Here is a 17,492-nt window from a genome sequence, read left to right as displayed (position 1 = left end):
AGTTGATGGGTGCAGCACACCAACATTGCACAAGTATACATATGTAACAAACCTGCACGTTATGCACATGTACCCTAGAACTTAAAGTATAAAAAAAAAAAAAAAAAAGAATAAGTTGCATAACCAAAGAACACCAAGTTGCAGACTTGATGCCCCACTAAGAGTGAAATAAAACACCTCATTATTTTCTTCAGTGTAGGTTCCCTAAGTTTAAGCTCATGAGCTCTGAGTATCTACAAAACCTGGACTTCAATGCTGATCCAACATAACCATCTAATTCCACTGGCCTCATTCACATTTTGCTCATAATATTATTATTCTTAAGTGCTCTTTTGAATTATTTCTGGAAATGATAATAGAGGTCAAAGAGAAAAGATAATTTGTGATACAGCATTTCATTCAAGCAAAGTCAACATCTAAGAATCACCTCGGTGGGTAAAATGAGTAAAATAAGTTCAAAGACGTGAAAGGAGACTGGGCTCAGTAGCCCACCTCTGTAATCCCAGCACTTTGGGAGGCCGCAGTGGGCAGATCACTTAAGGCCAGGAGTTCAAGATCAGTCTGGCTAACATGGTGAAACCTCATCTCCATTAAAAACACAAAAATTAACCAGGCACAGTGGCAGGTGCCTCTAGTACCAGCTGCTCGGGAGGCTGGGGCAGGAGAATCGCTTGAACCTGGGAGGTGGAGGTTGCAGTGAGCCAAGATCATGCCACTGTACTCCAGCCTGGGTGACAGACCAAGACTCTGTCTCAAGAAAAAAAAAAAACAAAAAACCAAGAACAAAATATTTCAGGAACCTAAAATCTGTTTATCCTCTCACATTGTAGTGGAAAACTACCTATTTTGCCAAAATATAAGACATGAACTAAATGTTAGAAAACAGTAGCTTTAAAAACATCAAAGTGGATCACCAGTTAGCACATTTAGAATGGGAAAGAGATCACAGCATTTGCCACCCTGTTAATGGGAGGACCTTTAGTCTATCTGAATATCTGTTGAATGAATGAACTCTACTGCCCTTTCCATAAGAGAAGAGACCTTAAGGCACCAAGCTGAGAAATAGCCTTGCAGAGATAACACATGCGTGTTTGTGTGTGTGCGTGTGCGACAGGGTCTTGCTCTGTCACCCAGGCTGGAGTGCAGTGGGGCAATCTTGGCTCACCGCAGCCTCCGCCTCCCAGTTCAAGGGATTGTCCTGCCTCAGCCTCCTGAGTAGCAGGATTACAGGGGTGCCACCACCATGTCCGGCTAACGAAATAACCTTTCTTTAAAAAAGTTTAAAAAAACCCAGGGGGTTCAGTTGAGGTTGATTTTAGACCATCTGCAGCAGAGTCCTGGACAGGGAAGTGACCTGATGAAAACTGTATTTCACAACTTCAGTGGAGTTAAATACTATTACATTAACAAAGAGTTTTTAATGACATAAGGAAATGGTTGCTATGTCATCTTACGGTGTTAAACCAAAAAAAACCTCAATCCAAAATTTTTAAAACACAAAAGATACAAAATTATGTATATAATATTATTTTAAAAGATAGAAATAAACCTGGAAGGTTACATATCAAAATGTTAGTTGCCTCAGCGTGGTGGGTTTTGTGAGTGATTTTTAAATTCCACCCCTTTACCCACTTCTCTATTTTCTTGATTTTGTTCCATGATCATGCTATTGCTTATATAATAAGAAGAAAACTAAGGTAAGGAAAAAACATTAGTGGTATTAGAAAGGCCTCTCCTTATCTCCCTTCTCTTGCCCAGGAGAGGATGAGTGTGTTTGGAAACTAGAGAGTGTCATGTTGGTGGTGCTGTGCCACAGGAAAAGGCCACTTCTGGCAGGTGTGGTGGCTCATGCCAGGCTCATGCCTGTAATCCCACCACTCTGGGAGGCTGAGGTGGGAGGATGGTTTGAATCCAGGGGTTTGAGAACAACATGGGCAACAGAGTGAGACCCCCATCTCTCTATATAAAAAAAAGAATTAAAAAGGACACTTTCATCCCATACCTTGCTGTGATGATCAATGCAATTATCATGCTGAGAATGACAATGCCAGCAATGGTGCCCACAATAGTGAGGATCAGCTGAAATTCTGAAAGGGAGAAGAAAATAAGAACAGTCTCCAGCAAGCCGGCTCCCAACTGTCTACTGCACAGGTTCGTGTATTTCCAGGGACTCCTAGCTGTGAAGACGATCAGGCTCTGGTCTCCAACCCTCCAGGCCCGATTGGGTAGTTGGCCTATTTCCTTTAGCATCTGCCCCTCACACCTCCTAAACTGTGCCTTCAGAACTCAGTTGGAAAGGGCAGCCTTGTCAGACAAAAGACTGCAAATACAAAGGAGGCTGATGGTGGCAGGGTCTTCCTGGACTTTGTGGGGAGTGGAGTATCAGCTGAGGGCCACACCTCCCTCCTTACCTCTGCTGCCTTTGCCTGCCCTCCATACCTCACCTTACTGATAAGCTAAGGAAACTAGGTTGGAGTTAAATGTCACTGCTAGAGGAGCCAGCTAATGGCTTGATAATAACATCAATGAGGGAAGAGTCTAGACATTACATTATCACCCATTCTCCTCTCCTAACTCTGTCCTGGTTGGCGCTATTGACACCTGACTGTGGCTATGAGACACAATGTAATAGACACACCAGACTGCAAACACCTCGTGTGAAAAAAATGTGAGATAATTGGTTTATCTTTTTTTTATTGATTCCATGTTGAAATGATATTTTGGCTATATGGGTTAAATAAAATATATTCTTAAAATCAACCTCATCTGTTTCCTTCTACTTCTAACAATTTACTTGAAATTTCTAAAATTTCAAATGAAATGTGTAGCTCACATAATATTTCTATTGCACAACACTGCTCTAGACCTCTTTGTCTCTGCTATACGACTTCCACAAATGCCGCCTTTAATGTGGATTCATGGGGCCATAGACTAGCAAATCTGGGAAAGACCTCAAAGTTTGTCTGGTCCAAACTTCTCATTTTATAGGTGTGGAAATTGAAAGCTCTGAAGAAAGACTTAGCAAATTATTCCTTGCAATAAAATACAGTAAAAACGGAGAATGTCACTCATTACTATCTTCATGGCTGGCAGGAAGGCTGACAGTAATATTTCCTTCATCTTGGAAGACTGATCTTTAGTTCATTATGTCCATTTTAGAATATAAAATGATTGAAAATTTAAAGTTAGTATTGTCTTAATCTGGTGGGGGTGGGGCATGGGAGGGAACAGAATTTGAATTTGCAGCAAAATATCCCAAACTAGTAAATAGCTCTGAGACAAAAGGATTTGAGTATTTAAATGTCTGGTTTCTAGGTCTGCTTTTCTACAACCACCAGAATTTTTGGAATGTACTGGTCTTTTATCTCTAGTAGCAGCAGATAATGCATATGTAAGCTAATGTAGGAAATCAATATAATGCTAAGACGCCCTTCTCTGGTCTCAAGCAAGTCCAGAGGTACCAGCCCACTCCTGGGGCTGAGTTCTGTGATTTTCTATGGCAGAGGGGCTGCTGTTCGTAACCTAAGGGTGGGCATGGCATGGCAGGACCCAGAAGGCAAACTGGAGGCAGACGCTCTCTCTCTTTATGAAAGAGGACAGAGACTTTGAAGGACTGGGCAGGATGTTGAATGGGGTCACTACTGATTTCTCAGATGTTTAATAACTTGTTTATAATAGCAAGACTTTCATACTCACTGTCCTCACAGTCGAGTCCACTGTAGCCAAATGCACACCTGAAATACAGTGAGCAATAGGAAACAGTGTTAAAGAGCCCCTATGGGGAGCATGTCAGAGTTCCCACCCCAATCTCCACCTCTTCCTTTCCATCTTCCTTTTATTCTGTCCTCCCTTGCTTTTTTTGCTCTTTCTTTTGTCTTCCTTACACTTTCATTATTCCAGGAGACCAACTTCCATGGGGTTCTGGAAAGCTGAGGGGGTATGCAATCCCATGCAGGCTCATTTGTTACTGACTGAACACTCCATCCTCCAGGCGTCAGAAAGATTCTGCAATTCAGGCAAAACTGAACCCAAGAGGCATGGAGGGTAGTGGGACCCTCTCAGGCTGTGACACCACATGGCTCTGCCACTTATTTGCTGCCCTGTGAGCTGGAGGATGTTATTTACATTCAGTTTCCTCACCTGAAAATGGGAAATTAAGACATTCCTGACAGTGTTGCTGTGTGATAGGTATTACCTAGTGTGTTTCCTGGAGCATAGACGACGCTCAAAAACTATCGATGATGCTGGGCGCGGTGGCTCATGCCTGTAATCCCAGCACTTTGGGAGGCCGAGGAGGGTGAATCATGAGGTCAGGAGTTCAAGACCAGCCTGGCAAAGATGGTGAAACCCCGTCTCCACTAAAAATACAAAAATTAGCCGGACGCAGTGACAGGCACCTGTAATCCCAGCTACTCGAGAGGCTTAGGCAGGAGAATCGCTTGAACCTCGGGGGCGGAGGTTGCAGTGAGCCGAGATTGCGCCATTGCACTCTAGCCTGGGGGACAGAGTAAGACTCCATCTCAGGAAAAAAAAAAAAAAAAAACTATTGCTGCTGCTGCTGCTGATGCTCTGTCTCTGTCAACCTATGCCAGCTTATCAACTTCCTGACTCAACGCCTATGTATGTGTTGTAATGTCTCTCTTCTTTGCCTAGCTCCAGCTATGGCAAGACAAAAACAAAGTAATTTTTCTTACTTTTGGCAGTTCCCATTACCATCTTCCTCATAGCCGGGCACGCACGCACACTCAGGGGCCCCGCCGTTCTTCTTTATTAAGCATTCCTTGTGCTCTGCGTTGCAGGCATCAGGACACTTGAGACTGGAAGCTTCAAAACAGAATGATTTCTGGGTAATTTTCAGAAACAATCTCTTTAACCCCAAAGTCACGTGTGACAACATGACAGTGTTTTTCACATTGCTTCTTCTAGGTAAAATGAGATGCTTGTTGACTCCACACATGATGTGTCCCCTGTGAAGCTGGACATGGGTTAGCAAAGGTCCCAGCCATGGTCCATATGTCTAAAGTCAGAAGTCACATCACTCAGACTCTGAAATGCACGTGGAAACTTAAGCAGTGAATTTTGTTGCAAAAGGAGAGAAAGTGGAGTTGTGAAGAACATTTAAAAGCAGGTGAAACACTTACCAACACAGAAAGGGCTCTGTGGGTTAGGCCTTTGCAGGCCAGGTTTGCAATCGCATGCCAAACCATTGATGCATTCATCCGCATACTGCTTACAGCCATAATAATCACACCTAGAGGTCACTGAGAAGCACAAATAATTTTAAAATATATTCAGCATGACAATATGGATAAGATAATTTGTGAAAATTACTCCACCCCATTGCTGTTATACTTTGCCTTTTAATAAGTTTTGGGGCCAGGTGCAGTGGTTCACAACTACAATTCCAGCACTTTAGAAGGCCAAGGCAGGAGGATCGTTTGAGCCTAGGAGTTCAAGACCAGCCTGGGCAACACAGTGAAAAAATTTAAAAGTTAGCTGGGCATGGTGGCAAGCTCCTGTAGTCCTAGTTACTCAGGAGGTTGGAGTGGGAGGATCACTTGAGCCCAGAAGTTCAAGGTTACAGTGAGCCATGATCATGCCACTGCACTCCAACTTGAGCGAGAGTGAGACCTTGTCTCGAAATATAAAAATAAATAAATAAATAAATAATGGGTTGGAAGGCATTAGGGTTAAAAGATGAGTCTGGGCTGGGCGTGGTGGCTCACATCTGTAATCCCAGCACTTTGGGAGGCTGAGGCTGGTGGATCACGAGGTCAGGAGTTTGAGACCAGCCTGGACAATATGGTGAAACCCTGTCTCTGCTAAAAATACAAAAATTAGCTGGGTATGGTGGCAGACACCTGTAATCCCAGCTACTCAGGAGGTTGAGGCAGGAGAATTGCTTGAACCTGGGAGGCAGAGGTTGCAGTGAGCCAAGATCATACCATTGCACTCCAGCTCTGGGTGACAGAGCAAAACTCTGTCTTGGGAAGAAAAAAAAAAAAAAAAGATGAGTCTGAGAATGGATTAGGGGGAGAGAATAAGAGTAGTTAGAGTCATATGGTTCCTCTCTACTAAACATCCCAAACTGTAACTGAGCCTCCTTCATCACCTGCCACATGAAAATGGCTCGGATTAAAAGTCTAGAGCAAGAGATTCTACAATTTTGGGCAAAGAAAATGATTTATCTTTGCCACTGAAGCCGGAGAACGGGAAAAAGTACTTTCTGGCCAGGTATAGTGGCTCACACCTGTAATCCCAGCACCTTGGGAGGCCAAGGCGGGCAGATCACCTGAGGTCAGGAGTTCAAGACCAGCCCGGCCAAAACGGTGAAAACCGTCTCTACTAAAAATACAAAAATTAGCTGGGCGTGGTGGCACATGCCTATAATCCCAGCTACTTGAGAGGCTGAGGCAGGAGAATCGCTTGAACCCGCGAGTTGGAGGTTGTGGTGAGCCAAGATCATCCCACTGCACTCCAGCCTCGGCAACAGTGTGAGACCCTGTCAAACGAATGAACAAACAAACAAACAAACAAACAAGCAAACATTTAAGAGATGAAGAAAGGAGTCTTAGAAGAAGCAAAAAGAAGGATGAGGGAGGCACGAAGGTGATTAGGAGAATGGTGGATGCAGGCCCCAGGAAGAAGGAACATCTAGAAGGGAACGATACTAGCGTCAAATGCTATAGAAAAGTCAAATAAGTTGTGGCCCAACAGAGGGTTCTGGATTTGGCAGCCAGCCAGGACTGAGAACAACTGCAAACACCTCTTCCTGGGACTGGCCCCAATGGGTCACCTCTGGGGTGAGGAACTTCTGATGACTGCTGTGGTGGGTTGACTGCAGTCATGACATCAATTTACTCACACCTTTCTGTACCCCTTTGGCAGGGCCCTTCCACACTGTGCTTGGTCATGAGAATTGCTTTAGCCAACTGGACAGTTGTAACTCTGATGTAAGCAGAGCCTTGAGAAATACTTGTGCATTTTACCCCCTTGCTTCTCTTGAAATCCTTTGGATGGGTCTGCTGAGAATAAGAGACCATGTGGAGCAGAGACAAACCAATTATCTGACCCAGCAGCTAATGGCAGATGCTTAAGTGAGCCCAGCAGATATCAATTAAGCCTGGCCCAGATCAGCAGACTATCCACTTGAGCCCAGCCCAAATTCAGACCCAAAGAATTCTAGGGTTGCAATAAATAAATGGTGGTTGTTTTCGGCCACTACCGTTGTAACACAGCAAACGCAAATTGCTACAGCTACATGGTGGGTTTGTGTGTCAGTCTAAAGGGGAAAATAGTACAGGTAATGCTTGGTCTTGCTCTATTGCCCAGGCTGGAGTGTGGTGTCATGATCTCAGCTCACTGCAGCCTCAACCTCCTGGGCTCACGCAATCCTCCCACCTCAGCCTCCTAAGTAGCTGAGACCACAGACCTGCACCACCACACCTGGCTGATTTTTTGTATTTTTTTGTAGAGATTTTACCATGTTGCCCAGGTTGGTCTCAAACTCCTGGGCTCAAGGAATCTGCCAATCTTGGCCTCCCAAAGTGTTGGGATTACAGGCATGAGCCACCACGCCCAGCCATAGGTAAAACTTTCTGTAATCATTTGGAAAGCTTCAACTTGACAGAAAGCCCTGTTGTTTCTCCTTTTTCTTTCCCTGTCCAGCAGTGGTTTGTCTGGTCATTTATACCTTCCTAGAGAGGAACACACTGGTCAGTTTGATGACTTGGAAGATAGCTGGAAAGAAGCAGAGGGCAAGCAAGCATGAAAAGGGAAGAAGAATTGGTTAAAAAGAAATTTAGAGACATTCGTCAGTTCAATGACGTAGTTCTTGCCTCCTTTTCACATATAATGAAAAGGTTTACAAAAAAGGTAGGTAGGTCTTCAGGTAAACTTTGAATAAAATTATACAATACTTACAAGTACAGTTTAGAATGCCGCTTGAGTTGTTTCCAACTGCATTAATAATTTTAGCAGTCACAGTCGTCTCATTGTCACTTGTGGTTTCTGTCAAAATTGTTACTATTGTTACATTAACAAACTTGTCATCAGCACGCATTTCAGATCTTGGTGACAGAGGTGTGCTAAAAATGAGATGAATCTGTTGTCACTTAATGAATTGAACTGAAGAAACAACAAATAAGTCTTCTAATCTCCCAGACTCTCGAATCTCCCGGCCCTAGTCCTGACCCACTGTCCTGTCCCTATGATTGGGACCCACATATGGAGGCCGGGGGCTGCAAAAAGATGGCGATGTTCAGGCTTGGAGGCCTCTGTTTGATGTGCATTCAGAGGAAACCTATGGTGTAAACAATATTCTGTTGGAGAAAACTTAGGAAAATTGTGGATAATCATTTTTGGAAGAATTGTGAATCATCATTTGAAGGATCTAGGAGCCTAGAGCTAACCAGAATTAGAACAAGTAACACCTGAAATGGGAAATTGTCACTTTCTGTAAGACAGCGAGAGTAGGTCTTGCTGAACTGTTAAATCTCAGACTGGTCCTTTGAGAGAGACAGAGGGGCACGTGTCCCTCCCTGTGCACGGAGAAAGCAGTAACCAGCCATAGAGAGCCTGGATCACTCCCAGAAAGGACCAGGAAGTCAGCAGGCAGCTTCAAAGTGGGAACATGACTGGGCCTGGACACACACGACCCAGAGGAGAAGTGAAAAAGAGGGCCGGGGCTGCGGAAAACACGAGCACATACTACCAAATCCTACCAGCAATATCAAGTGCCTGCCATAAGCAAGACATTGTCACTGTCTCTCTCTAATCAGCACTGCAGTTCGGAGCCCTAAGCACAGCTGTGCGATTATTTCATTGTCCAAAATGAATCAAGTGATACAATTACTGAGATAGGGGAAAAGGGACTTTTAAAAACTTCTTCACTATCTGATTTGTCGCTCTGTGCTTTTAAGCCTCAGGACGTGTTTTTGTTGTCTAAATGTTTTTTTCTATAATCCTGTTTGACTTTTTTTTTAAATTTTTTATTTTATTTGTTTTTTGAGACAGGGTCTTGCTCTGTCACCAGGCTGGAGTGCGGTGGTGAGATCACGTCTTACTGCAGCCTCAACCTCCTGGGCTCAGCTGATCCTGCCGCCTTGGTCTCCCAAGTAACTGGGACCACAGGCACGCGCCACCATGCCCAGCTAAAATTTCATTTTGACTTTCGAATAAATGCAGAAGCCTGAAAATATAGCCAACCTATTTAGGCAATGTTTGCAGCCACCTTGGGTCCTCAGAAGAACAATCAAGAAAAATCCAAAACATGAACCAAATCCATTTTTAGGCACAATCATCTCAAAATGGAGTCCAAAAAATGAAATGGGCTTCAGCATTGTAATTTAATATTTTCTACCATAATTTGTTCATGATGGGATTTGGTGGTGGTGGTGGGGGTGGGCGGGGAGTAGGAGTGGAATGTAATAGGGCAGTGAGAAAGGTGAACTTGATACAAATTATTCTATATTGGTTGAAATATATGGCATAACTTTGCACTGGGGCTAGGAAAGCAAATGCCATCCATAATTTATTCGTTAAACGAACCTACAGGTTTATACTCTAATTCAGGAGGCAAGACGTTACACCTGTGAAACAGTTAAAGGAAACACTGGAGCCACTGCACACTTGAATATAAATGACGAGGGCACTAGGCTTGGAGTTAAGACATGAGGTCCAGACCCTTGTGGCCCAAGACCAGTCAGCTTCTCTGGGCCCGAGTTTCTTCCTCTGTCCAAAGAGAGGTTTTAAAGAGAGAAATTCTGAGGATCCTTCCAATTCTAACATTGCTATAGTAGGAAAGAGCTTGGGGAGTCAGAGGGGAGAGATAATTTTGGGCTGGAGCCTAAGAAATGCCTTTCTAGGTGAGCCCCAGGTGCATTTGCCCTGCAATGAGCCCCGAGGTGGGGGAAGTAGTTCCCTCCATGCCTCTGAGCTCACGGGTGAAGGTTTGCCTCCAAACAAGCCTGGCTCCCTTTTAGTAACTCCTTAAGAATCAGAGGAGTGCCACAGTTTTGGGGATCCCCCAAATGACCTTGTGGGACCAGCTCTCCATCACACTGCAGGGTCCCATATTCTAGAAAGGGAACAGAATGGTGTCGAAATCAACTATGTGCCAGGCACTGCATACAGGGAATCTTCCAAATGTTATCTCAGTTACTCCTCACAAGGCTCCAGGGAAGTTGATCAGATTATCCCAATTACACAGATGCAGTGACAAAGGTTCTGAGAGGTTAGAATACCTGCCTAGTCACTCAGGGATGAAGTGCCAAGGCCAGGATTCAAGTACAGGTTTGGCTAACTCCATTCCAATTTTACTGTTCCTGTTGGCATCCAGTCATCCCCTACACATGAACTGACTGTTGTCCACTAAACCAAACCTAATCCCTAGAAACAATTCACAGCCCTCCAGCAGCTGTCTGCTGTACACCTCCAGCTACAGAGTCTCTGCGTTTGGGCCCAGCCCGTCTGCTTGCTGCCAGCCTCCCACCATGCAAACTGTGCCTCTTCACTGCCAACCAGACTTGCCCCTCATTCAAGACCAAGCTAGAAATCCATCACTTTTAAAAGACCTCTCTGAAATTTTATACACAAACTCTCTCTCCCTCTCTCTCATTCCACAAAAGATTTTTAAAAGACTTTTTTTTTTTTCAGGCCAGGAGTACTGGCTAATGCCTGTAATCCCAGCACTTTGGGAGGCTGAAGCGGGTGGATCATGAGGTCAGGAGTTCGAGACCAGCCTGACCAACATGATGAAATCCCGTCTCTACTAAAAATACAAAAATTAGGCCAGGTGTGGGGCGTGCACCTGTAATCCCAGCTACTCTGGAGGCTGAGGAAGGAGAATCGCTTGAACCCAGGAGGTAGAGGTTGCAGTGAGCTGAGATCGTGCAACTGTACTCCAGCCTGCATGATGGGAGTGAGAATACATCTTTGGTAGAGATGTAGTGTCACTATGTTGCTTAGGCTGGTCTTGAACTCCTGGCCTCAAGTGATCCTCCAATTTCAGCCTCTCAAAGTGCTAGGATTATAGGTGTGAGCCACCATGCCTGGCCTCCACAAAGGATTTGATATGGCTTATAAGGATAAATACAATAGTAAGACTTAAGATGTAAATAGTGTATTGCTACACGAGGACTGCTTTTCCTACCTAACTTCGTTTGTCTTAGAGCATTCTTTCCTCAGCCTGAGTACTTGTGTATTAATGTGCTTCAGAGGAGGCTGAGATGCAATTGCTAATTTCTTGAGAATCTTCTTCCTCTTTATTTCCCTAAATAGCACCCAGAACTTGCTATTACCTGTTGAAGTGCTCAATAAGTGCTTGTTCTCACTGCAGAAAGAGCTCACCACTGACCCTTCGGTAGCCAGTTGTGTGATTTGGGTGTTCTTGTCCACCTCACACTTGCCATATAAGGGAAGAGATGATCACGGGCCATTCAGTCTCCCCCTGGCCCGCTGGAATGCACATTCCAGGGATTGACTAGGTATGGTTTGCAGCCATGGGATCAAGACAAAGAGATCCAGATGATGTCCTGGGCCGTGTGCACAAGTTGTTGCACAGCCAATCACAGACAGAATCTTGCCTTCTGCAGGCCACACCCTGCCCAGAGTTGAGGTGACATCAGAGGCAGGGCCAAGGCACACAGTCCCGTTTGCAGTGCTCAGACTGAGACTGACTCTCTCCTCTTAACTTGTGACTTGCCACAGAGGGTCTTAATGTTACATGCAGACCTCAAGAGAAGCTCGGAAGTTAGACAGACACACATCTGCCTCCAAGGTACCTCAGCAGTCCCTAACAAACTTACCTTATATTAAGAATTACAGTCTGTCCATAAACAGATGTGCCAAATACACCTTTAAACTGTGGAGGAGAACAGATTTAATAACAAGTAAAAACATTTTTTTTTCACATTTTCTACAAATCAAATGGGGCAGAAAAAAATAATACTCTATCTAGCTTTTAACAGGATCCAACTGGGTAGAAAATGGACCCTGGGGGACTTCTTAGGGCCTGAGCTGGGACTGCCCCCACAAAGGCTGCGAAGAGGACCTTGAAGAAAGTAAGCTGTCTCTATTTTCCTAACTCTATTCTAATGGTTGCAAGGGAGTTCTGGTGCATCCTTTCCAGATTACAAATCTCCCAGGAACTATAAGAATGCTTCATCCCCTCACTGGTTTCCCCAGGAACATCAAACCCTGACTGAGATCAAGTCTCTAATCTGATCTCTGAAGACCGGGGCATAAGGCCTGTAACTGGAGGGGGCTTTTGTGACACTCACACTCAAAGTCAAGTTTGAGGAAAGTAGTGCTAAGTGACCATTGCTCAGTAAAGCCACATGAAGTACTTCAGGGGTTCCCTGGAAGTAGGACCACATTGATGTTGCTGTCTTCAATGTACTGAAACCATCCATGCTGGCAAATTTGAAAGCAGATCCGAGATGAGAGGGCAAGTCACAGCCAGCTGGCCCACAGGGCAGAGGTGACATGGCAAAGGGGCAAACTCTGTGACACAGCAGCCGCAGATTCTATCCTAGCATTGTCAGGTACTGGCTGGCTGTGCAGGGGGAAGCACTAGCTCTCTTTGCACCATCTGTAAAATCATTTCCATGATACGTTTTTTACATGTTACCAGTTCTAATAGTGATATAATTTCAAATTGAGAGACATTGTCATGGAATAAGACTTCAGCTTTAAAAAAATGTCTCTCCATCTCTACTTCTTTTGTTTTTTCTCCAGGCAGAGTCTTACTCTGTCACCCACGCTGGAGTGCAGTGGCATGATCTTGGGCCACTGCAACCCCCACCTCCTGGGTTAAAGTGATTCTCCTGCCTTAGCCTCCTGAGTAGCTGGGATTACAGGTGCCCGCCACCACGCCCGGCTCATTTTTTTGTATTTTTAGTACAGATGGGGTTTCACCATGTTGGCTAGGCTGGTTTCAAACACCTGACCTCAAGTAATCTGCCTGCCTCAGCCTCCCAAAGTGCTAGGATTACTCACATGAGCCGCCGTGCCCAGCCTCCACCTTGACTTCTAAGACATATTTAAGGCTAATATTTTTTCCTTTAAAACTGAACTTTGAGTTATATTGGCTGGATGCTCTCTGAGAATCCTTCCAGGGCTAACATCTGTGGCTGCAAAATGGAAAGACCCTTTCCTTTCATGCTCGCTTACACGTGTGCACTCGGTCACAATAACCTAAACGATGGGAAAGTATTGTTCATGCCAACATTTTTGAAAATGGGAAAAATAAGTAACAGATATTCAGATATAATTATTCTTCTAGACATTTTTTTAAAGCCAGACTAGTATGAAAATGTATGCAAATTTGAATATAAAAAAGAAAAACAACATCTTTAAATTTTTTCTCTTTCATTCTGTGGAAATTTATCTTAAAACTTCATAATATTTATCTGTCCATTTAAAACTGTATTAATAGCTTATAAAACAATGGGTATGGTATGGCTGGAGCCAGCTTCTGCAGGCCCTCAGCCATGCCAGGCCAGGTGCCATGCCTCCAGGTGCAAGACGATGGGGTGGTCCAAGGGTCCCAGGGGAGAGGCCTGGGCAATGAAGAAGTGGTGGCACCAGTGGAGGCACTCAGGACAGCTGCTGTTTACCAACCAGTAAAGGTACATTTCACTGTTTGAACAACTGGTACAATGGTACCAGCGTGAACCACCTGAAGACCAGCTCTACTCTCTGCAACTCAGTGTTAGAACAAAAGAATGTTTTACAGAACGGAAAGCTGGAAAATACTTACGAAGTCAGTAATTTTACTATGCAAATCTTGATAGGCCACAGAATGTTTGTCTTCTGGATCAAATGTTTCTGATACTTCCACTAAAATAATCCCAGGGAATACCTTTCCTGAAAGTTAAGCAGAATCTTTCTGTACTATTTAATGAAAAGAGGGTCATTTCCATTTTGTTTTAAAACATAGATTATTTTTTAGAATTCCCAACATTGTATAATGACACTACAGGAAATCTGGAAATATTTTTAAAGTTATGCATAATCCCACCCAACCTAGCACAACCATTTTCATTTTGGTATATTTCTTTCCATTCACAGTTTACATTGTTGTAATTCCAAGTTTATGCCATATTTCTTTTTTTCTTACTATATAATAGGTATTTTCCAAATCATTGCCTAGTCTTTTTTCTTTTTTCTTTTTTAGAGAAAGAGATAAGAGAGAGAGAGACAGGGTCTTGTTCTGTCACCCAGGCTGGAGTGCAGTGGCATAACTGGCTTACCGCAGGCTTGAACTCCTGGGCTCAAGGGATCCTCCTGCCTCAGCCTCCTGACTAGCTGAGACTACAGGTATATGCCACCACAGCCAGGCAATTTTTTAACATTTGTAGAAATAGGGGTCTCAGTATGTTGGCTAGGCTAGTCTCAAGTTCCTGGCCTCAAGTGATCCTCCTGCCTTGGCCTCCCAAAGTGCTAGGATTACAGGTGTGAGCTCCTATGCCTGGTCTCATAACCATCATTTTTAAAGGTTGCATAGTATTCTATGAAGTATATGTTCCCTTCCTTGATGTAATCATTTTTTGTTATTGGACTTAGTGCTTTTAATTATTTAAAAGGAAAAGAAAAAAGTTGCAATGAACATCTTCACACACAAACTGTTCTTCTGTATTTGGGGTCACTTACTTAGAGTAAATTCCCAGAAGTGAGATTATTAGTGCTAAAAATATGAGCATTTGGGGGGCTTTTGATGTATCCCTAACCCAGTGGGCAATGCAATGCATGAATTTCTTATAGAATTGGCTGCTCTGGAAAATGAAGTTATTTCTCATTCATAAAACAGAAAAAAAATAGAACTAGAACTCAGACAGTCAGTCCTCAGACCTTCATTGCACCCTAGTGTTTGATCTAATCAAAACATCATTATGCCATAGGTGTATAAATGTACTCCTGAAATCCATTTTTAGAACTGAAGGGCTCTTATATCTCTAAGAGGGGGATCTGATGTTGTGGAGTAAACAAATCTTGTGACACAGAACTGAAGATCAGGTTCCCAGGGTTGCTGGACTGTGTGGTCTTAGATAGATCACCTTGTTCTGCCTCAGTGTCCCTAAGTAAAAGCACTTTACTTTGCTGGCCTTTGTTGTCTCCACATTTTCTTTATCTCTGATATTTTGGAATCTCCTTTTGCCATCATTTTGAATTTTCGATTCCACTTTTGGTATGAGATACAGAGCTCAGACACAGCTCATCCCTTGTAACTCACCTTTCTTGCACATAGAAGAGTTGTAGTAATATCCTTCTAAACACAGGCAAAAACGTGTATTATGCAGCTCAACACATAACGAATTATCTTCACAAGGATCATCTTGGCAAGGATTGCTGGGACCTTAGATGGAGTAGAAAGAGATTAGAAATCCAGAGAAATGACGATAAATAACAAGAGGAAATGTATTTTTCCATCTTCTTGCCTCCCTCCTGGGCCCTTTCCATTCCTTGGTTGTGTTACTCCACAGCACACTTTTAGAAGAGTTAAAAACAAATATTTGCTTGCTTAGGTTTCTAGAGAGTTGTTTCTGAAATTCTAGAACCAAATATAAGACTCGTCAATAGTAAAGATCAGAGATTAGTGGACAACGGCTTGCCCAGAGAAAGAGAGAATGCAGTCTTCTAACTCCAAGGAGTCAGGAATCTTAAGATCTCAAAGTCCCTCCAGAACCCTGAAGCACGGTCCTCTAACACAAGGTGGGGCTCCCCAAAACATTCTAGATAAAACGTCTTATTTTTAGAAAGGTATGAATAATCGAACAGCCAAGAAGCTCGGAAAAGAAACTAGATGTCATATTCTGGTAAGCATACCTAGGAGACGTAGCCATGAAAACAGGAATGGGACAGTAAAGGAGAGAATGTGGATTAACTCAGTGAAAATTCTAAGAGGCCATGAGAAGACACTCCAGCCTCTGGCTTTCTAAGTGGATCACTTGAATAAATGGTGAAAATAACACTGCAATGGGTTCTACACTGTGGGCCGAGACTCCCAGGCCAAGCAGAGTGCAGTATCTTTCTCTCTCTGGGGACTGATGAGATCTGAGGAGGAGAGTTAGCTCAGTGATCCAATGGTGATCTGGGCTGCCAGTTTTCTTCATTTCTGTCAAGTGGGATGATTCTGAGCTGCGATGGCAGAATAGCTTATGTGTTTGATAACCTTCAAAGCTGTCTTGAGAGTCTTAGAAACCTATATGTAGAAACCACTGATTTCTTTAAAAGCTGTATGTAAGGTACGATGTGTATAACATGCTCTCTTTTGTGAATAAAAGAAGGGGAAGATTATACACAAGCAAATATGTATGCTTATATTTGCATAGGTAATTTCAGGAGGGAGATACAAGGAATTGGCCACAGAAGTTGCCTCTGGGGAAGGAAACTCGGGGTCTGGGTCCTAGGGGTTCAGGATGAGAGGGAGATTTAATTTTTATTGCACATGATTTTGCCCTGTTTGAGCTGCTTTTTCCATAATCATAGGCCTAATTTGCTTCTTTTAAAAAATAAAAAGTAAAATAATGCTGGTGAGAATATGGGGCAACAGGAACTCTCATTCATTGGTGGTAATGCAAAATGCCACAGCCACTTTGAAAGGAAAGTTTGGTGGCTTCTTACAAAACTGAACATACTCTTACGGGAAGATCTGAGAGTCACCCACCTTGGTATTTAACCAAAGGTGTGGAAAATTTATGTCCACACAAAAACCTGCACATCCACGTTAATATCAGCTTTGTTCATGAGTGCCACAACTTGGAAACAACCGAGATACCGTTCAGTAGGTGAATGGATAAACAAACTGGTACATCTAGACGATGGAATACCATTCAGCACTCAAAAATAAGCTATCAAGCCATGAAAAGACATGGAGGAAATGCATACTACTATGTAAAAGAAGCCAATCTCGACAGGCTACATACTGTATGATTCCAACTGTATGAAGTTCTGGAAAAGGCAAAACTATGGAGACAGTAAAAAGATCTGTGGTTGCCAGGAGTTAGAGGGGAGGATGAAAAGTGCAAAGGATTCTTAGGGCTGTGATCCCATAATAGTGGATGCATGCCATACATTTATTTGTCCAAATTCATAAAATGCATAACACCAAGAGTGATTTCTAATGTAAGCTATGGTCTGTAGGTGATAATGATGTGTCACTGGAGGTTTATCAATTGTAATAAACACACTGCTCTGGTAGGGGATGTTGATAATGTATGTGTCAGGCCAGGGAGTATATGGGAAACCTCTGTACCTTTCTCTAAATCTTGCTGTGAGTCTAAAATAGCTCTAAAAATAAAGTCCATTAACATTATTTTTTTGAGATAGGGTCTTGCTCTGTTGCCCAGCCTGGAGTGCAGTGACACAATCTTGGCTGGCTGCAACCTCTGCCTCCAGGGCTTGAGTGGTCCTCCCACTTCAGCCTCCTGAGTAGCTGAGACTACAGGTGCGTGCTACCACACCTGGCTAATTTTTGTATTTTTCTTTTG

The 17,492-nt window shown here is 43.4% G+C and overlaps 1 protein-coding gene across 1 annotated transcript in view; it reads right to left on the bottom strand.

Annotated features, from left to right (window-relative positions):
* MUC13 (mucin 13, cell surface associated) overlaps positions 1-17,492 on the bottom strand; it is a 31,441-nt gene that overhangs the window by 4,105 nt on the left and 9,844 nt on the right. Inside the window, exons 3-10 of the mRNA XM_011950770.1 lie at positions 15,236-15,358; positions 13,763-13,869; positions 11,808-11,863; positions 7,924-8,087; positions 5,142-5,261; positions 4,695-4,824; positions 3,697-3,734; positions 2,003-2,087 (exon numbers count right to left, since the gene is read on the bottom strand). Coding sequence (XP_011806160.1) covers positions 2,003-2,087; positions 3,697-3,734; positions 4,695-4,824; positions 5,142-5,261; positions 7,924-8,087; positions 11,808-11,863; positions 13,763-13,869; positions 15,236-15,358 — 823 coding nt within the window. The remainder of the gene's footprint in view (positions 1-2,002; positions 2,088-3,696; positions 3,735-4,694; positions 4,825-5,141; positions 5,262-7,923; positions 8,088-11,807; positions 11,864-13,762; positions 13,870-15,235; positions 15,359-17,492) is intronic.

Source organism: Colobus angolensis, unplaced genomic scaffold (genome assembly GCF_000951035.1).
Source record: "Colobus angolensis palliatus isolate OR3802 unplaced genomic scaffold, Cang.pa_1.0 Scaffold31, whole genome shotgun sequence".
Classification (NCBI taxonomy): Eukaryota; Metazoa; Chordata; class Mammalia; order Primates; family Cercopithecidae; genus Colobus; species Colobus angolensis.
Note: the sequence above shows the minus strand (reverse complement) of the source record. Positions and strands in the feature narration are given on the sequence as shown.